Raw genomic sequence first — 22,960 nt, 5'->3', positions numbered from 1 at the left:
CTACCCCCTACCCACAGCACCCCTACCCACAGCACCCCTACCCCCACTACCCACAGCACCCCTACCCCCTACCCACAGCACCCCTACCCCCACTACCCACAGCACCCCTACCCCCCCTACCCACAGCACCCCTACCCACAGCACCCCTACCCCCACTACCCACAGCACCCCTACCCCCAGCACCCCTACCCACAACACCCCTACCCCCACTACCCACAGCACCCCTACCCCCCCTACCCACAGCACCCCTACCCACAGCACTCCTACCCCCCTACCCACAGCACCCCTAACCACAGAACCCCTACCCACAGCACTCCTACCCCCCTAACCACAGCACCCCTACCCACAGCACCCCTACCCACAGCACCCCTACCCCCCCTAACCACAGCACCCCTACCCCCTGTACACACAGCACCCCTATCCACAGCACCCCTACCCCCTCTACACACAGCACCCCTATCCACAGCACCCCTACCCCCCTACCCACTGCACCCCTACCCCCCTACACACAGCACCCCTATCCACAGCACCCCTACCCCCCTACCCACAGCACCCCTACCCACAGCACCCCTATCCCCCACACACACAGCACCCCCCCACAGCACCCCTACCCCCCCACACACAGCACCCCTACCCCCACACACAGCACCCCTACCCCCCCACACACACAGCACCCCTACCCCCCCCACACAAAGCACCCCTACACCCCACACACACAGCACCCCTACCCCCCACACAGCACCCCTACCCCCCCCCCACACACACAGCACCCCTACCCCCACACACACACAGCACCCTTACCCCCCCGCACACACAGCACCCTTACCCCCCACACACAGCACCCCTACCCCCCCCCCCACACACAGCACCCCTACCCCCCCACACACAGCATCCCTACCCCCCACACAGCACCCCTACCCCCCCACACACAGCACCCCTACCCCCCCAACACACAGCACCCTTACCCCCCCACACACACAGCACCCCTACCCCCCACACACAGCACCCCTACCCCCCCACACACACAGCACCCCTACCCCCCCACACAGCACCCCTACCACCCACACACACCTACACACAGCACCCCTACCTTCCCTACCCCCCCCCACACAGCACCCCTACCCCCCCACACACAGCACCCCTACCCCCCCCACCACACACAGCACCCCTACCCCCCCCCACACACACACAGCACCCTTTCCCCCACACACACAGCACCCTTTCCCCAAAACACACACAGCACTCTTTTCCCCCAAACACACACAGCACCCTTTTCCCCCACACACACAGCACCCTTTTCCCCCCCACACACAGCGTGTGTGTATGTATTAAGCAGTTGGTGTGTGAATGTGTTCAGCAGTCTGTGTGTATGTATTGCATTTGTTGGAGATACTAATAAATATAAGCTTAATTTATATCATTATCTAAAATTTGTATAATTTAACTCTCTGTTGTGTTCTTCTTTTAAAACAAAAGTTGTTAACTGTACGAGTAGTTTTTTCTAAACGTAAACCTCAGTATTCAGGTTTAATTGCCATGTTGGCACTTTGAGGGGAAAAAAGTTGGCATGTATTGCGGTTTGGGCACTCGGGCTCAAAAAGGTTCGCCATCACTGTCCTAGAGTGTATCTGTTTGTAACTGTGTGTGGCAGTGTATGTATGTGTATCTTTGAGTGTCAGTGTTTGGCAATTTGCATCTATATGTTTGTAGCATTTATGTGTATATGTAGACATGTACTAGAATGCAAACACAAAATCGCACACAAACACACCCCTGCATTCAAACACCAACACTACACACAAACATACCACTGTGTTCAAATGCCAACCCTGTAAACAAAAATTGCCTTGTATGCATACACCAACACTACATACAAGCATGCCCCTGCATTTAAAGATACGCATTACACAAAAATACAAAAACATTCATACTCACACACTATACAAAAACACACCTACATTCACACACAAGCACTGCACACAAATACAACCGTGCAAGGGTGGTCAAATAATAGATCTGCAGCAGGCAAAGCATTATGAGAAAAGCTGAAATTATTTAAACCCTTAAAGTTGAGTACTACATTTTGTCAGACCCTATTCGATATAGGGGCCCCCAATTATTATTTTATTTGCACCTCTCTCCATTAGTGTCACACTGCATTCAGAGAAAGAAGGATCTGTACATGGCACAGATCTAACCTACCAATCCCTAAGACACCATCTTCTCTTTGTTGGACAGAGACATGTTTTGCATTTTTCTCCTGTGGGTCAGCAAGGAACTGGTGATATGGTTGTGCAAACCATGCTTTGCTGCTTATCGGAAGTGGCTGCATACGTAGGATAAACTTCTCTTTTAATATGAATTTACAATTTATATTTCAATCTGACATGCAGAGTTTCGCTGCCAAGGTCAAGCAGCTCATGTGTAGTTATACCTCACTCCCTCTTGTGTGACATGTCAGGATTCCCTTTTATTCCAGAAGTTTGGTCCTTAAGGGGTTAAAACCCTTATTATCTCTTGTAATTTTTCTTATCTGTTTTACCTTATTTCTATTATCTACTGGTATGATTTGTCTACTTATTGTAAAGATGGGTGTAAAAGAATGGTGTTTGATAAATGATAATGATGTGTTATTAATAAAAAGCAAAGAGAGAAAAAAAATAATTCTACAGTTAATGATTAACGTTGCCACTAGGTGACGCAATACTACCAAATTTTAAACAACAATCCAACATAAGAAACACGATACATTTTATAATACTTGTTTAAAACTAAATTTCTAAATAAATCTGAATCCGTCCATCATTGTCTGTTAGTCTCTCCAGCAATCGATCTTTCATCTGTGGATAGCATACTGTTTATAATAAAAATGTTGGAAGCATAATAATAATATAGTTTGTCAATCCTAAATTCTCGCCGTCCTAGAAAGAACAATCAAATGTTTACCTCGAAGATTTTAACATCCTCCTCGCAACGGTCTTGTCTAAGGCCATGCTTCCACGGAATACGGAATTGTGTCCGCTCAGCGTTCAGCCACACAAGGCCTGGGTATGTCTGGCTGTCAATCTGTTCAATGAGCCAGGGGATAATACGTGGTTTCTGAGAGCCCATTCTGGAGAAAGGAAGAAAGTGTATAACAGAACAGTCATAAGGGGCAACGCAACTCCTTAGACTGCCTTCCTAGCAAACTTCGTTGAGTGTTTCTCTCCTGAATATTATTATAGTCCCTATTCATTTTTTTAAAAACATTTAATACAAGAAGGGGACATTGTATTTATTGATCTGGAATCGGGATTCTCTAAACCAGTGATGGCGAACCTATGGCACGCGTGCCACAGGTGGCACGCCGGGCCCTCTCTGTGGGCACGCGGCCATAAGTTTGCAATCACTGCATAGTAGGCACCTGCCTGCCCAAAACGGCAGGTGCCTACTCTGCTTCCGTGTCGGGAGGACCGGAAGCAGGGGGGAGGGATCGAGGAAGCAGCTCTCCCGTCCTCCCGCGAGCTGTGTGGAGCGTTGCCGCACGTTACCATGGCAATGCTCCACACAGCATCACGTGGGAGGACAGGAGAGCTGCAGGACCTGTCCTCCTGTCCTGCATACCACCACCGGACCACCAGGGATGGCTGTGTTCCCCTCCTCCCCTTCACCAAAGGTAATAAGAAGGGAAGGGGGGGATACAGATTTTTTTTAATATGTTAAAAAAAAAAAATAGTGCATCTGCTACTCATCTCCCCTACCCACAACACCCCTACCCACAGCACCCCTACCCACAGCACCCCTACCCCCACTACCCACAGCACCCCTACCCCCACTACCCACAGCACCCCTACCCACAGCACCCCTACCCCCACTACCCACAGCACCCCTACCCCCACTACCCACAGAACCCCTACCCCCCTACCCACAGCACCCCTACCCACAGCACCCCTACCCCACTACCCACAGCACCCCTACCCACAGCACCCCTACCCCCACTACCCACAGCACCCCTACCCCCCCTACCCACAGCACCCCTACCCCCCTACCCACAGCACCCCTACCCACAGCACCCCTACCCCCACTAACCACAGCACCCCTACCCCCCTACCCACAGCACCCCTACCCCCACTACCCACAGCACCCCTACCCCCCCTACCCACAGCACCCCTACCCCCCTACCCACAGCACCCCTACCCCCACTACCCACAGCACCCCTACCCCCACTACCCACAGCACCCCTACCCCCCTACCCACAGCACCCCTACCCCCACTACCCACAGCACCCCTACCCCCACTACCCACAGAACCCCTACCCCCCTACCCACAGCACCCCTACCCACAGCACCCCTACCCCACTACCGACAGCACCCCTACCCACAGCACCCCTACCCCCACTACCCACAGCACCCCTACCCCCCCTACCCACAGCACCCCTACCCCCTACCCACAGCACCCCTACCCACAGCACCCCTACCCCCACTACCCACAGCACCCCTACCCCCCTACCCACAGCACCCCTACCCACAGCACCCCTACCCCCACTACCCACAGCACCCCTACCCCCCCTTCCCACAGCACCCCTACCCACAGCACCCCTTCCCCCACTTCCCACAGCACCCCTACCCCCCCTACCCACAGCACCCTACCCCCCTACCCACTGCACCCCTACCCCCCTACCCACAGCACCCCTACTCACAGCACTCCTACCCCCCTACCCACAGCACCCCTAACCACAGCACCCATACCCACAGCACTCCTACCCACAGCACCCCTACCCCCCCTAACCACAGCACCCCTACCCACAGCACCCCTACCCACAGCACCCCTACCCCCCTAACCACAGCACCCCTACCCCCTCTACACACAGCACCCCTATCCACAGCACCCCTACCCCCTCTACACACAGCACCCCTATCCACAGCACCCCTACCCACTGCACCCCTACCCCCTACACACAGCACCCCTATCCACAGCACCCCTACCCCCCTACCCACAGCACCCCTATCCCCCCCACACACACACAGCACCCCTACCCCCCACACACACACAGCACCCCTACCCCCCCACACACAGCACCCCTACCCCCACACACACAGCACCCCTACCCCCCCACACACACACACACAGCACCCCTACCCCCCCACACACACAGCACCCTTACCCCCCACACACACAGCACCCCTTCCCCCCACACACAGCACCCCTACCCCCCCCACACACAGCACCCCTACCCCCCCACACACACAGCACCCCTACCCCCCACACAGCACCCCTACCCCCCCACACACAGCACCCCTACCCCCCACACACACAGCACCCCTACCCCCCACACAGCACCCCTACCCCCCCACACACACACAGCACCCCTACCCCCCCACACACACAGCACCCCTTCCCCCCACACACAGCACCCCTACCCCCCCCCCACACACAGCACCCCTACCCCCCCCCCACACACAGCACCCCTACCCCCCACACAGCACCCCTACCCCCCCCACACACAGCACCCCTACCCCCCACACACACAGCACCCCTACCCCCCACACAGCACCCCTACCCCCCCCCCCACACACACACACAGCACCCCTACCCCCCCCACACACACAGCACCCTTACCCCCCACACACACAGCACCCCTTCCCCCCACACACAGCACCCCTACCCCCCACACACACAGCACCCCTACCCCCCCCCACACACACAGCACCCCTACCCCCCACACAGCACCCCTACCCCCCACCCCCACACACAGCACCCCTACCCCCACACACACAGCACCCTTACCCCCCCACACACACAGCACCCCTACCCCCCACACACAGCACCCCTACCCCCCCCCCACACACAGCACCCCTTCCCCCCACACACAGCACCCCTACCCCCCACACACACACCTACACACAGCACCCCTACCCCCCTACCCCCCCCCCCCCACACAGCACCCCTACCCCCCCACACACAGCACCCCTACCCCCCCACACACACAGCACCCCTACCCCCCCCCCCCACACACAGCACCCTTTCCCCCACACACACACAGCGTGTGTGTATGTATTAAGCAGTTGGTGTGTGAATGTGTTCAGCAGTCTGTGTGTATGTATTGCATTTGTTGGAGATACTAATAAATATAAGCTTAATTTATATCATTATTTAAAATTTGTATAATTTAACTCTCTGTTGTGTTCTTCTTTTAAAACAAAAGTTGTTAACTGTACGAGTAGTTTTTTCTAAACGTAAACCTCAGTATTCAGGTTTAATTGCCATGTTGGCACTTTGAGGGGAAAAAAGTTGGCATGTATTGCGGTTTGGGCACTCGGGCTCAAAAAGGTTCGCCATCACTGCTCTAAACTCTGGACTTTCAGATGTGGCCGAACTACAACTCCCATGATTCTCTAGCTATTTATTTCATTCAAAGAATCGTGGGAGTTGCAGTTCAGCAACATATGGAGCCCAGAGTGAAGAACCCTGATTCTAGTTTATGAAATCTGTGCTTGAAGTGTGTAATAAAAGTCTCTGGGATCCTTTGTCATCTAGCATGGTGTGCAGAGTGGAGCATTATGTATGGGCATATGTCATACAATTGTGTTGCTTAGCTTCCTTTAATCACTGTTATAAAAGAGATCTGAGCCACGGAAGGCACAGATCTCAGCTTTGCTGCGGTTTTGCAAAAGTTAAACAGGATTCCCTAATAATTTAATTCAATTTCCCCTAAGCATTGTGGAGCTGTCTACTATAGCAGTGGGCCTGACGAAAAGATTGAAATTTTTTTACTATAACTATTTTGAATCATTATTATTAGTTTGTTAGGACCTGGTATCCTAGGAGGGTAAGTTTAAAAAGTCATATGGACAATCCTATTAAAGAAATGCGTATACTATTACTCTGCGCTATATATAGGAACTTTAAAATAACAACGTGGTGTAATCACTGTATTGAGAGTTGTACAGAACTTACTGAAGAAGTAACTTTGCATTTTAGGCCACATTGTAGACAATAACTGCCAATCTGTCAATACGGACAAAATGAGTCCTAAAATGTTCAAAGTGCATATTATGAAAACCCAATTATGCTGGCTGGCTCGGTCAGTTTCCACTGCAGAGCATATATGTATTGTAAAAAACAAAAAAATCATTGTTTGTGACAGTAGATAATCTCATATTTTTTTTTTTTTTTAATTCTTTATTTTTGGGTGCATGAATATACAAGACAGCTTACCCCGCCACAACAGCGTGTGTAAGCATAGACATAACACAACAATAATGATACAATGGTGGCATTTTGAGCAGTGCACATTTTTGTATATAGTTATGGACACATAACTTGAGTCAACATTGCTTGCTCGTTACATGCAAAGTTCCTAGCGAAAACTGCGCTAAAACGTTAGCTTGGTTAAGTAATAAGATCAGTTAACATGTGAAATTGACAGTGTGAAGAGAGAAAAGAAAAATTTAAGGGAACAAACATCAGTGTTTATCAGTGCTAGGCTAGATATATTAGTGATGTTACTACCTTTGTAGTGTGGCATTGCGCTGTGCTGTGTGGTCATAGGTGGCCTGTGTGTGTGGTTTATTGTCAGGATCGGGACAGGGATCCAACACGCAGAGTACAAACAGTAGCCAGATACGTATACCGGACCTTAGAATGGCCGGACTAACGTAAGTAGTACCGTATAGAATGGTCAAAGACAAGCCGAGGTCGAGGGTAACAGAAGACAGGTAAGCGAGAGACAAGCCGAATCAAGGGTAACAGAGATAAGCAGAGTAAGGTAAACAAGCCGGGTCAAAACCAAAAGGGATAATAGAATACACAAGCACTGAGTGACTAGAACAAGCTAGAACCACGACAGGGCAATGAGCTAATGAAGGAAGCTCTGTTAAATACCCTGTTCAGAGCAGTAACCACACCTCCGAGACGTCCTGATTGGTCCTGCAGCAATTGACTGACAGGTCGATCCGGGGGAGTGTCCTGATGATGACTTCCTGCCTAGATGGTGTAAAAGGCAGTCACTCCCTCGCGGCCGGCCTTGCATGACCGGATAGACCGCGGGGAAGGGAGTCATCAGACCGTCTGAATGGTGGAACAGCTAAGTCTCTACCTCTTTTGGAGGTAGAGACCACAGGTACCCTGACAGTACCCCCCCTCTCAGATACGCCCACCGGGCGGAATGAACCGGGACGAGATGGGAAGCGAGGGTGATACGCCCTGCGGAGACGGGGAGCATGAACATCCTCCTGAGGTACGCAACTCCTCTCCTCAGGACCATATCCCTTCCAATCAACCAGATATTGTACTCTCCCCGGGAGATTCGAGAATCAATAATAGAGTTGACCTCATACTCCTCCTGACCCTCCACCTGAACGGAGCGAGGAGGGGCTATTGTGGAGGAAAATCTGTTACATATGAGTGGTTTCAGCAATGAAACGTGAAACGAGTTCGGAATGCGTAAGGTATTAGGAAGAGCTAAACGATACGCAACCGGATTGATACGGGTCAGCACCCTGTAGGGTCCAATATACCGAGGAGCGAACTTCATGGAGGGCACTTTTAAACAGATGTTCCTCGTGCTCAGCCATACCCTATCACCTGGAACAAAGACCGGAGCCGCCCTTCTACGTTTATCAGCGTGTTTCTTGACCAACATAGAGTTGTGCACAAGGATTTGTCGAGTTTGATCCCACAACTTCCTCAAATTGGCAACATGAACATCAACCGACGGCACCCCCTGGGAAGGAGAATCCGAAGGAAGAATAGACGGATGAAAACCATAATTCATGAAGAAGGGGCTTGAATGAGTAGAATCGCAAACGAGATTGTTGTGTGCAAACTCCGCCCAAGGAATCAAACCGACCCAATCATCCTGGTGTTCAGAAACAAAGCATCGTAAATATTGTTCAATTTTCTGGTTGGTACGTTCAGCAGCTCCGTTAGACTGAGGATGATAGGCAGAAGAAAAGTTTAATTTAATACCAAGTTGAGAGCAGAAGGACCTCCAAAAGCGGGAAACAAATTGGGAGCCTCTGTCCGATACAATTTGAGAGGGTATCCCATGTAGGCGAAAAATCTCCTTGGCGAATATCTCTGCCAATTCGGGAGAAGACGGAAGTTTAGGCAGGGGAATGAAGTGTGCCATCCTAGTAAACCTGTCAACCACGGTGAGGATAACAGTCTGTCTTTTAGAGATAGGTAGATCGACAATAAAGTCCATGGCCAAACAGGACCATGGTTTCTCTGGAACCTCCAAGGGTTGCAGGAGTCCACATGGAAGCGTATGGGGTTGTTTGGTTTTAGTACAAACTTCACATGCAGCGATGAACTCCTCAACATCCCTCCGTAAAGTAGACCACCAAAAGTCCTTAGAGATCAAGGCGTAAGTTTTGCGAATACCAGGATGTCCCGCCATCTTGCTATTATGTAAACACTGTAAAAGTTCCAGTTGAAAAGCAGGAGGAACGAAATGACGACCCGCAGGGGTCTGTTTAGGTGCGAGATGTTGCAACTTAATGATCTCGGCCAGTAATGGAGAATGAATCCTGAGATTCGTATTAGCAATGATATTGCACTTCGGAACTATAGAAGAAAGAACTGGTTCAGGTACAGTAGAAGGTTCATATTGGCGAGATAATGCATCGGCTTTAGAGTTTTTAGAACCAGGTCTGTAAGTCAGTACATAATTGAAGTGAGTCAGGAATAAGGACCAACGAGCTTGTCTAGAGGATAAGCGCTTAGCCTCCCCAATATATGACAAGTTTTTGTGGTCTGTCAAAATCGTAATAGGGTGTAGGGTCCCCTCCAACAAATGTCTCCACTCCTTTAAGGCTTTAATGACTGCTAACAGTTCCCTGTCACCGATGTCATATCTGCTCTCAGCCCCAGAAAGTTTCCTGGAAAAAAAAACACACGGGTGTAATGGTTTATCTACCGCTAATCTTTGTGACAGAACCGCACCTACTCCTGTCTCAGAGGCATCGACCTCGAGTAGAAACGGCAAAGTCGTATCAGGATGGACTAATATTGGAGCAGAAGCAAAAAGTTCTTTGAGCCTCTTGAAAGCAGCGAGAGCTTCAGGAGACCACGTCTTAGTTTCTGCCCCCTGTTTGGTCATATTGGTAATGGGCGCAATAATAGACGAGTAACCCTTAATGAAGCGCCTATAATAATTGGAGAAACCAATAAACCTCTGAATAGCCTTAAGTCCCTTAGGTAATGGCCAATCTAAAATAGACTGGAGTTTGTCAGGGTCCATCTTAAAACCTTCCCCAGAAATCACGTAACCAAGAAAATCTATCTGAGACTGATCAAAGCTGCATTTTTCCAATTTACAGTATAGACCATGTTGCAGAAGTTTCTGTAATACCGCTCTGACCTGTCTATGGTGAGTTTCAATCTCCCTAGAGTGTATCAGTATGTCGTCTAGGTAGACAATGACACAATCATGTTGAAACTCCCTAAGTACCTCATTAATCAGATCCTGAAATACTGCAGGAGCATTGCAAAGTCCAAACGGCATAACTGTGTATTCATAGTGACCGTACCGAGTATTGAACGCCGTCATCCACTCGTGTCCCTGCTGGACTCTCACCAAATTATATGCCCCTCTGAGATCTAACTTGGTGAAGATTTTGGAGCCCTTAAGACGATCAAATAACTCGGTAATAAGTGGAATAGGATAGGCATTTCTGACAGTTATTTTATTCAAGCCTCGGTAATCGATACAAGGTCTCAGCGTGCCATCCTTTTTCTTAACGAAAAAGAACCCAGCCCCGGCCGGGGAAGAAGACCTCCTAATGAATCCCTTTTCTAAGTTCTCCCGAATATACTCCTCTAGAACCAAGTTTTCCTGAACAGACAAAGGATATACATGGCCCCTCGGAGGCATAGTCCCAGGTAGGAGCTTAATTTTACAATCAAATGGCCTGTGTGGCGGCAAAGAATCGGCATTCTTCTTGTCAAATACTGCCTTTAAGTCTAGGTAAAGGTCTGGTATCTGTCTTTCTGTGGACTGAATAGGAGTCTCAGGTATGTTAACATTAGCTAATGGAGAAACCTTGCATAAACACCTATCCTGGCAACCCTGGCCCCACGAGAGTATCTCCCCTAACTCCCAATCGATAATAGGGTTATGTTTCTTCAACCATGGGTACCCCAGAACTATGGGAACGGAAGGGGATGAAATGAGCAAAAGAGATAAATTCTCCACGTGTAGGATACCAACATTTAAACTAATGGGTATGGTTTCACGAAAGATAACAGGGTCTAGTAGTGGTCTACCATCTATGGCCTCAACGGCCAAGGGTGTCTCCCTTAGCTGGGATGGGAAATTGTTCTTAATAGCAAAGGCTTGGTCGATAAAATTCTCAGCAGCACCGGAATCTATCAATGCCATAGCCCTTACTACCTCCTTCTCCCAAGTTAAGGAAACTGGTAGCAGAAGCCTGTGATCTTTATAATTAGGAGTAGAGGACAAAATAGAAACACCCAAGGCTTGTCCTCTAGAGAGACTTAGGTGCGAGCGTTTCCCGGACGGTTAGGACAGTTCGAGAGTAAATGACCCTTGGCTCCACAATACATACACAAACCCTCTCTTCTCCTGTACTGTCTTTCCTCCTCAGAGAGGCGGGTATAACCTATCTGCATAGGTTCAGGAAGCAAAGATACCGTGGAGTCAGGACTTGGAAAAGCGGGGGCTAACCTAAAAGAAGGTCTCCGGTTCCTCTCTCGAGTGTTCTGTCTCTCTCTTAAACGTTCATCTATACGAGAGATGAACGAAATTAAATCTTCTAAATTCTCAGGGAGTTCTCTGGTAGCAACCTCATCAAGGATTACTTCAGATAGGCCATTCAAAAATACATCCATATACGCCTGCTCATTCCACTTGACTTCTGACGCCAGAGACCTGAACTCTAGTGCATAATCCACCAGTGTTCGGTTCTCCTGTCTCAGGCGCAACAGTAATCTGGCTGCATTAACCTTTCTACCTGGAGGATCAAATGTTCTTCTAAAAGCAGCTACAAATGCGTTATAGTTATACACTAATGGGTTATCGTTCTCCCATAGTGGGTTGGCCCATCTCAGAGCTTTCTCAATAAGTAGGGTGATAATAAATCCTACCTTTGCCCTATCTGTAGGATAAGAGCGGGGTTGCAATTCAAAGTGGATACTAATTTGGTTTAAAAAACCACGACACTTCTCAGGAGCCCCACCATAGCGTACTGGGGGGGTAATGCGAGAAGAAGCACCCACTGTGGCTACCTCTAGACCTAAACTGACAGGAGAAACAGGGGTATTACGTATCTCCTCTGGTGGGTTATTGGCATGAGATAATAGAGCCTGTAGCGCAAGCGCCATCTGATCCATTCTGTGATCCATGGCTTCAAACCTAGGATCAGGAGAAGCCAGCTGACTGTTTGTACTTGCAGGATCCATTGGCCCTGTCGTAATGTCAGGATCGGGACAGGGATCCAACACGCAGAGTACAAACAGTAGCCAGATACGTATACCGGACCTTAGAATGGCCGGACTAACGTAAGTAGTACCGTATAGAATGGTCAAAGACAAGCCGAGGTCGAGGGTAACAGAAGACAGGTAAGCGAGAGACAAGCCGAATCAAGGGTAACAGAGATAAGCAGAGTAAGGTAAACAAGCCGGGTCAAAACCAAAAGGGATAATAGAATACACAAGCACTGAGTGACTAGAACAAGCTAGAACCACGACAGGGCAATGAGCTAATGAAGGAAGCTCTGTTAAATACCCTGTTCAGAGCAGTAACCACACCTCCGAGACGTCCTGATTGGTCCTGCAGCAATTGACTGACAGGTCGATCCGGGGGAGTGTCCTGATGATGACTTCCTGCCTAGATGGTGTAAAAGGCAGTCACTCCCTCGCGGCCGGCCTTGCATGACCGGATAGACCGCGGGGAAGGGAGTCATCAGACCGTCTGAATGGTGGAACAGCTAAGTCTCTACCTCTTTTGGAGGTAGAGACCACAGGTACCCTGACATTTATACAGGGAGTGGTACTCTTGTGTGGGCTTTTTGAGTAGATAATCTCATATTATCTCAGTAGATATTCTTAATATTTATTAATTCCATTCCCCTGTTATCTGTTAGCACATCAACTTGAAGGCTTGTCTATATATCTACTACTCAAGTTTTCAAGTTTAGTAATATATTAGTCATTATTCTAACAAAATATGGCATCTAACGGCTCAATCACAGACAAAAGTTTTTGTTCTTTGTTAAAAAAAATACAGAGGGCGTATAGTATAGTCTCTTATCTTGACCATATGTATTTGGGAGGAACGGAGGGGTCAATAGTTTACTCCTCTGTCTCTTTCTGGGGTTGCTATTTTTGTGCAGTTCCGTTTGCCTTGCGCTGTTTTTGCACGGGCAGTTGGACTATATAAGCGTCGATCTGTGAGTTAAATCTTACAGACCGCCAAAAACAACTATAAACTTAAATTTTACGTTTATGGAACTTCCCTCCCTCCTACCCTTCATGCAATTTTTACTATAATTACATTGTGGTCATTTTTGGAATGTTTAATTAGCTACCTAAATAAAGGGTAGTTAAACATTTGATATAGTGTTATACGGGCTATTAAAGGCCGCCTTGTGATGTTTTCCCCTGGGTGTTACTAAATGACAGGGGTGTGTTACAAGTTATCCGATTGCAGTTGTGTTGTACATAAAATATTTAAAATTTAAAAAAGTTTTTAAATTTCTTTCGAAGACCACAGCCTTTCTCCGAACATTTGTTTCCGTGTGTTTATTATATTAGTAATATTTTAAATTTCCTCTCTATAACACACAAGGGGCACTATAGTCATCCAATCCACTATGAAGTGGTTTGGGTGCTGTGTCCCTCTCCTTTTTGTAAATATTTATTTTTGCAGTGCATAATGAGAGAACATACAAGCACGCGGTGCCCCAAAGGCAGTCCACTTGCATAATTCGAAACATAGGTTACAACAGGGTCAGTGGCGTACACATGACCCATGGGGCCCCGGTGCGAAAATTGATCCGTGGGCCCCCCCAACCCCCCACGCTTACTCTGGCGGACCGGGGCCGCAACACATTGCGGCGGGCACCTGGTCGCAGGGGTTGCAGGGCTGCGAACCCTGCGACCGCGGTATGTACGCCAGTGCATACAGATGCACACACTTAAAGGACCACTACAGACACCCAGATCACATCAGCTCAATGAAGTGGTCTGGGTGTCAGGTCCCTCTGGTTTTAACCCTGCAGCTGAAAACATAGCAGTTTCAGAGAAACTGCTATGTTTCACTGAGGGTTAATCCAGCCTCTAGTGGCTGTCTCACTGACAGCCGCTAGAGGCGCTTCCGCGATTCTAAGACACTGAACGTCCATAGAAAAGCATTGAGTAATGCTTTCCTATGGGCGGTTTGAATGCGCATTCGGAGCTGAGAGGCGGAGGGTTCCCCTGCGCCAAGGGAGTCCGGCGCTGGAGAAAGGTAAGTGCTGAAGACACACACACACTCTCACGAACAGACGCATACACACTAGCTAACAGACACACACATTTACTGACAGAGACACACTCAGCGACAGACATACATACACACTCACTTACAAAACATACACTCTCACTGACAAACACACACTCACTAACAGACATCAAACAGACTCACTAACACACACACAAACACACTCAGTAACAGACACACACAGTAACACAATCACTGACACTCACTAGCAGACACACACTCACTCACTGACACTAGCAGACACACACACACACTCTAACACACACACAAACACACACACAAACACACACAGTAACAGACACACACAGTAACACACTCACTGACACTCACTAGCAGACACAAACACTAACACTAACACACACTAACACTCACACACACACACACACACACTAACACTCACACTAACACTCACACTAACACTTACACACACACACACACACACACTAACACACACTAACGTTTTTTTGTATTTAATCCCCCCAGCCTCCTTACCTTTTGGAGTGCTGAGGGGATTCCCTGGGGTCCAGTTGTGCTGCTGGGCTCCTGGGGGTCCGGTCACCCGGCGGGCAGTCAGGCTGGCGGGCGCGCGAGGGAGCACTCTCCCCTGAGTGCTTCCTCTTCAGCTTCCTCGCACGCCGCGTACTGATACCGGCGCCGGAAGATGACGTCATCTTCCGGCGCCGGCATCCCTACGCGGTGCGCGAGGGAGCTGAAGAGGAAGCACTCAGGGGAGAGTGCTCCCTCGCGCGCCCGCAGGACCGGCCAGCCGGGTGGCAGCAGGGCCAGCCTCGGGGGGGCCCGGAGGTGGCCGGCTCTAGGGCCCCCCAGGAGAAGAGGCTGGCCCAGTGGCTACATACCGGGTCGCAGGGGCGGCCGGGCCCCCTGGTGGGCCGGGCCCGGTCGCAGCCGCGACCCCTGCGACCCTTGTATGTACGCCACTGAACGGGGTACATAGGAACAATGCACAATTTTATATATATATTTAGTTACCAGAGGATAGGTCGCGAGTTTATATATATAGTAAACATGCTATTCAAGTTAAGAGGTCACGAGTCTAAATTTAGTAAACATGTTATTCAAATTAAGAGGTCACGAGTTTACACATAGAAAACATGCTTTGCAAATTAAGAGGTCACGAGTGTATACGTATTAAACATGCTATTCAAATTAAGAGGTCACGAGTTTACACGTAGAAAACATGCTATGCAAATTAAGAGGTCACGAGTGTATACGTATTAAACATGCTATTCAAATGAAGAGGTCACGAGTTTACACATAGAAAACATGCTGTGCAAATTAAGAGGTCACGAGTGTATACGTATTAAACATGCTGTTCAAATTAAGAGGTCGCGGGTTTATGCATAGTAAACATGCTATTCAAGTTAGGTTGTAAAGACCTGACACTGGGTATTAATAGAACAAGTCATAGCAACTAGCAGAGGCAATAAACATAATAATAATAAAGAAATAATAAAGAAAATAAATGCAATCTACAATCACGCTGGTGAGGGATATATCTGGCTGATACCCTGGTTGCATTAGGTCATTTATGAGTCCGCTTGTGGTGTTCAGCCTATGCCGCATAGAGGCCATGTAAAGCGTTGTCGCCCGGTACCAGTCTCTGCGTCCCCCTCCTGTTCTTTCCGTGTGCGGTGTCTGGGCAGAATGAGATGTGATCTCCGAGTGCTGTTGGGCTTACACACCCTGCGGTTTAAGGGGACTGTCTCTGATTTGTGCCATACTTGCTGGGGAAGTCTGGAGCTCTGCGGTCGAGGTGGGTAGGGATGTCCTTGCTGGTGGTTTGGTCGGCAATGCGTTGCCCAGTGTTGTGGCTTCTTGTACTTTCTCCTGTTGATGGTCGTGCGGGGGGGGTGTTTTTTCTTACCGCTTTGTTTTACAGGCTGACCCCCGGTAGCTGCTGGGCTTCCCGCCGGCTCATAGTGTAGCTTTCTGGGTTGTTCTCCCTCGGTAGATCGATGTGGTGGCTCCGCAAGACAAGCTTCCAACTTGGCCCAGAAGCTGTCAAAGATCGCGTCCAAGCGCTCCAGCACATGTTCGGCGGCCCCTCCTCTAGCCTCCATGGGCTGATGCAGGCATGTTTGCTGGGGCTTATGCATGGCCGCCATTTTAGGTGATCCGGCCTCGTGCAGGCTTTGTGAGGCGGCAATCGCTTAGGGTTGGTGTAGGCGTCAGCCAGTGGATACCGGGATGACCCCCGCCGATCCAGAGGGGGGGGGAGGGATAGTTGTATTCCCGGGTCTGCTCGAGTTGTCCAAGGTGCCTGGGGAGCGGCCGTCTCCCCAAGCTCAGGCTTGTGCAGGCCGCAAGTCACTAGCAGGACGTTCCAGGGTCGGACAGGCACCCAGCGGGTATCCACCGGTGCACCGTCGGCCCGTCAATAAGGTGAGTGCGCCCTGCAGTCTGGTTGATGGGCAACCCGGGTATTAGTCTCGTTTTTTAGGCCCTGTTGCAGGAGCTCTTGCAGAGCACGTCTGGCTGCCTTAGCTGTCAGGCTCCGCCCCCCCCCCCCCCCCCCCCCCCGTCCCTCTCCTTTTAACTCTGCAATGCAAACCATTAGAGTTTTTGAGAAACTGCAATGTTTACATTGCAGGGTAGTTAATGTTTAGTACCATCTACCATACTGACAGGTAATTAAATCCTTTTTTTTTTTATGGCACAAGGAGAAAGGGAACACACCTGTATTTAACTAGAGACAGAGGAACTATAGAGTTATGAATACAGGTTTGTAGTCCTAACACTATAGCGTTCTTTTAACAGGGAACATTGTACCTGATTTAACATACCGTGAATTAAAACGTTTAGAACACAGATGTATATTTTTTTTTATCAAGCGATCGAAATCACCCTGCATAACTTTGCTACCAACTTTAAAAAAAAAAAATACTATATAATTCTACCCATACTTCCTCACCTACTCAAAGAAGCTTTTTTTTTTAACTTTATAGACTTTCTCATACTGTAATCAACTGAATACCATCTTTTCAGTAAATAAAACCACAATACAACATTTACTCCCATCAACCTCCAATTCTGATGTCAATCAACAGCTCCACTAGATTATAAACTCACCGAACATTTTGCTTAAAACCTTTAGATTATTCACAAAACTGTGAATTCTTTGAGATTCACCTGAAAATCTTAAAATTGAGGCCAAACCAAAAAAAAAAAAAATCTATTTTCATTTAAGACGTTTTGGACAGATATTTGATATCTATATTCAAATCTCAGCAGATCTCAGTTGGGCAAATATGCCTGTTTGTTTAACCCATTTGTAAGCCAGCTTGATTTTAAAGGTTGATTTTAAACTCACAGAGAGGGTTCGTTGTTCCTGTTGGCTTGCCTAAATATACTGTGTATGTATACAATATCAATCTGAATAGGAACATTGAATATGTAATATGCTACATACACAATTTGATCTATATTGTAACTCCATAAATTGTACAGCGCTACAATTTATGTTGGTGCTTGGTAATTAAACGGCAAAGTCTCACTGTAAACCAGAACGCAGATAATCTAACAGAACAAAACCCGGTCTTGTGGTTCCATGGATTCTTACTGAATGTTGTCACTCATTGATTTCTCTTCCTGTGCCTCGGTTCTTGTTACAGAAGTGTCCTGTCCTGTGCTATATACTGAGTTTCATTCAATCATCACTTTGCCCATGGCTCCTGTGGGTTAAAATAATCATGTCTAAGGTATCAATAGGCCCCGCTTTATCCAGGACAGAGACCACTTACCTGAGACAATCACAAGCAATGCAGCATGTAGGAAGCTGTGTCTAACAGAAACCAGTTTCGTTTTCACAGCAATTGCCCTCCCTCTTGTTTTGCACATTCCCCCACCCATTTCACAGAGCTACATGTCGGCTTCTGTTTTATCTGTTTTATTTCTGTTTGCTGACAGAACTGTCTCTGTTACTCTGTTACAAGATTGTTTGGCCTTGCAGAGTTGTCTACTTTCACCCCGAAATCTTTAGACTACACACATTTCCTCATTAAATAGTGAAACTGAATTAAGAAGAAAAAAGAAAAAAATATATAATAATAATAATAAAAAAAATAATAATAAAAAAGTAAATATATATATTTGTGTACGGGATTATGGAAGGGGCGCACATTAAAGTGTGTGTAGTTTTTAAAATATAAGAGTCGGTTGAGGTGTGCCGAAACAGACGCGAGGTTAGGCCTGCAAAAAGAGGGCCCACCTGGGTATAATGATATATAAAGAGGGTGTGGTGGGAGGGAATTTCCGAAATCGTCGAAGACAGGTGAGTAAGGGGTTTGCTGGGTTTAAATATGGTTAAAATCCCTCCCACAACTTCAGGCATACGCCTTCTATATATATATATATATATATATATATATATATATATATATATATATATATATATACACCAGAAGTCAGATTTTTCACTTGCCACTAGCTGTTGGCCAGTGAAAATTCAGCCCTAGTGAGTGTGCTGTGTAAGGTGCATTGGTGGGCAAAAGCTACATTGCTGTCGTACAATTCCCATGATGTTTCAGCAGGGTTGTATTTGTGAGCAGTGTTTGTGTGTTTGAATATAAGCTTGTCTTTGTAAAGAGTATGTGTCTGTGCATGTAAGGGTGTATTTGTATGTACTGTTGCCATTATAATGCAGTCAGGCCTGGACTGGCCATCGGGCGAACCGGGCAAATGCCCGGTGGGCCGCGATGGCCATGGGCCGAGGCCGGCAGGAAAGATCAAGAGATCTCTCCTGCCGGCCCATGCAGGGCAGCACCGGCCCCAAGATGGAGTCCTGTCTCCCATCATGGGCCGGAGGGGAGAACGCCAAGCAGCTTTATTTCTCTTCCTCTCGCGAGCTCCGAGATTATCAGAGTGTTGCCATGGTAAACCGTGGCAACGCTCTGAAAAAACAGCGCTCGCGAGAGGGAGAGAAACATGGTCTGTACCCTGCAGGGTACAGACTGAATTACCTGCCGCTGGACCACCTGGGATCGGTGCGTGGCGTGCCCCCCCCTCACTGGACCACCAGGTATGTGAATGCTTCCTCTCTCCCCTGCCAAGTTAAAAGGGGGGAGTAAATGGTATTATTGATTTATTTTTACTTTTTTTGTTTAATTCTTAAATTAATAATGTATGGCCATATCATCCACTATATACACCCCCTCACATACACACACTACAAACACACTACACACACACACACTGCACCCCCTGCACTAACACACAAACACACTATACTAACACACAAATACACTACACCCCCTGCCCTAACACACACACTACACAAACTGCACTAACACACTACACACACACTGCACTAACACACTGCACAAACACACTGCACCCCCTGCACTAACAAACACACTGCAGCCACCTGCAGTAACACACAAACACACTACACACTACACAAACACACTGCACCCCCTGCACTAACAAACACACTGCAGCCCCTGCACTAACACACAAACACACTACACACTGCACTAACACGCAAACACACTACACCCCCTGCACTAACATGCAAACACACTGCACCCCCTGCACTAACACAAAAACACACTACACACACTGCACTAACACACAAACATACTGCTCCAATACACAAACACACTACACACACCGCACCCCCTGCACTAACACACAAACATACTGCCCCCTGCACTAACACACAAACATACTGCACACACTGCACACCCTGCACTAGCACACACACCACACACACTGTACCCCCTGCACTCACACAAACATACTGCTCAACTGCACTAACACACTACACACACAGCATCCCCTGAATTAACACACAAACACACAGCACTCCTGCACTAACACACAAACACACTGCACCCCCTGCACTAACACACAAACACACTAAACACCCTCTATACCCCTATATACCCACTACAGCCCCTGCATTAACACACAGCACACACTCTATAGCCCTATATCCACACTACACCTCCTGCCCTTACACACAAACACACTTCACACACTCTCTATACCCCTTATATACACACTCTATACCCCCTAAACATACATTACACTCCCTGCACTTTCATGCGTTATGCCCCTTTAAACACACACATTACACCTCCTGCATGCAAACACACTAATTTATATCCCCTATAAATACATATTCCGCACCCCTGTACACGCTACACCACCTATGCATACATCACTGCACCGATACACATGTGCTGTACAGCTCCTATATGCATACACACACTAGAGCCCCTAGATACACTCACAAACACACAGTGCAGCTCTTTACATGCACACACTACATCCACTAGGCCCACACACTCCACAGGCCCTATATAAATACACACACATACTTTACAACCCAGAAACACACACTGCAGCCCCTAGCCACATGCAGTACGCCACAAACAGACCCCTTTACACACAATACAACACAAAAAGTCTGTTCTACACACATGCAAGCTCCAAACATATACAACACCACAGGGAACATCCCCACACATGCACAACACTTTAACAGCCCTGTTCCTGTTTTGATCTCTGGTATCCCACTATTGAGGATACCAGAGACAAATCGCCAGCAAACACAGCGCATGCTTGCGCCCCAAAAGGAAACAACATGGCATTTACCGGTACTTCATCTAAGAGCACTGGATGCTCTGGAGAAGCGTGCCATTAACATACTCATTTGGTGGTGGTGACATGACATGCCCCTTTTCTGACCCCGCCCCTAATAGTGGGCTGCTCTGCCTTTAATTGCCCGGGCTGAATTTTTGTCCCAGTCCGGTCCTGAATGCACTGGTTTACTTCTATGTAATGCTTGTATTTTAATGCAAGGGTGTGTTTGTGTGTATGGTTAGCTTTTAAGTGCAGGTGTACTTTTGTGTGTCGGGTTAGGTTCTAAGTGCAGGTGTATTTTTGTGTGTAATATTTTTGGCATTTTAATACAGGGGTGTGTTTGTAATATTTATGTTTAAATGCAGGAGTGTGCTTGAATGTAGTGCAGGCATTTAAATGCGGGTGTACATTTGTGTGCCGTTTTGATGTTTGAATGAAGCAGTGTTTTGTACAACATTTTGGCATTTATATGCACGAGTGTGTTTTATGTAATGTTTGTGTTTGATTACAAGGGTGTGTTTGCATGTAGTGTTGTCCTTCGATTGGTGGGATGTATAGACATACACTGCCACATGCACATACATATTTACACAGATACACATTGACACATAAATACATACATACATGCAAACACAAGCACACTCGGGCGCATACACACACATTGACACACATATACACACTTTGACACATACATACACACAATGACACATTGACACTCATAGATACACACACTGATGCATGCAAACACACTCAGACACACACATGTAGACACTTACACACAGATATACACACTGACTCACAGATAAACACATATAAACACACTGACACATACAAAGATACACACATTGACACATACACACTCATACACTGACATATACATACACAGATACACACACATGTCATAATTATTATATTTTCAGCAACCCTCCTGTTAACACACCATTTATGTGCAAGGAGCTGTCTTTCCTGTGCCCTGCTGACTGAGGTTGATAGGATTGTGGGGCTGGCATGAGCTGGGTCTCTCCTTGCTCTTCCCCCTACTGTGGCTTCTCCTCCTCTTCTGTCCTGTGCGGTGCTCTATCTGTAGCTGGAAGAAAGTGACGGGTTCTCATTTCCTCCCAGGTTGCTGATATTACAGGGGTCTGGTTGCGCTGTTAAAGGGGCTGTGGCGCAGACCCCAGCAATGCCCATCAGGTGGCCCACAAGCACGCAGATCCGGTGCAGTGGTACCAGTTCCCCCGATGTTCAGGCTTGCAGTGACAAGTACGTTTTAAGAATTGGCTAGTAGTGTAGGATATGAAATTCTATTAAAGGAAGACTTTTGTGCTAGTGTTTAGGTGCTGAACATGGCGGTGGCTTGTAAAGATCTGGCACCACCATCGTGGAGGAAGTGAAAGGTAAAAACAGCGAAAATTAATAAAAAAAAATACGTATGGGGGATATTACTAGGGAGTGACAGTCAAAAAGTACAATTGACTTATGACAGAGTATTTATTTAGATTTTGGGCAGTGGATTGTCCCTATAGTATGACCTCTATAGTATAAGAAAGGGTTAGTCAATAAAAGGCCGATAAATGTTATTATGAAACACATTTATCCGAGGCTTTATTTCAAACTGCCGACCAGTTAATTGGGTTTTCACTGTTGAAAATTCCGGCTTGAATTAAATCGTGAGTTAAGTCGTGATTAGAAAAAACGAACGAAAACGATACAATTAAGTCGAGGCTAAAGTTCTTTAACTGAATATATATCAATATTTATATCTTTACACATATATTTTTTTGCTGTATATAAAATTATATACATACTCTTTCCACTTCCATTTGACCTATTTTTGATACGTTATCTGACATCTGCTTCTGTAAAATC

General features: G+C 47.6%; 1 protein-coding gene across 2 annotated transcripts in view; it reads right to left on the bottom strand.

Annotated features, from left to right (window-relative positions):
• LOC134578102 (interferon regulatory factor 3-like) overlaps positions 1–18,296 on the bottom strand; it is a 41,951-nt gene extending 23,655 nt beyond the window's left edge. The window contains exons 1-2 of one of the 2 annotated variants that reach the window (XM_063437093.1): positions 18,247–18,296; positions 2,947–3,112 (exon numbers count right to left, since the gene is read on the bottom strand). In XM_063437093.1, the coding sequence (XP_063293163.1) occupies positions 2,947–3,111 (165 nt within the window). In that variant the 5' untranslated portion in view covers position 3,112; positions 18,247–18,296. Of the gene's footprint in view, positions 1–2,946; positions 3,113–18,065; positions 18,210–18,246 lie in introns of those variants that run through there. The other variant, XM_063437092.1, reaches the window with a different exon arrangement.
• Positions 18,297–22,960: the final 4,664 nt, after the last annotated feature.

Source organism: Pelobates fuscus, chromosome 11 (assembly GCF_036172605.1).
Source record: "Pelobates fuscus isolate aPelFus1 chromosome 11, aPelFus1.pri, whole genome shotgun sequence".
Taxonomy (NCBI): Eukaryota; Metazoa; Chordata; class Amphibia; order Anura; family Pelobatidae; genus Pelobates; species Pelobates fuscus.
Note: the sequence above shows the minus strand (reverse complement) of the source record. Positions and strands in the feature narration are given on the sequence as shown.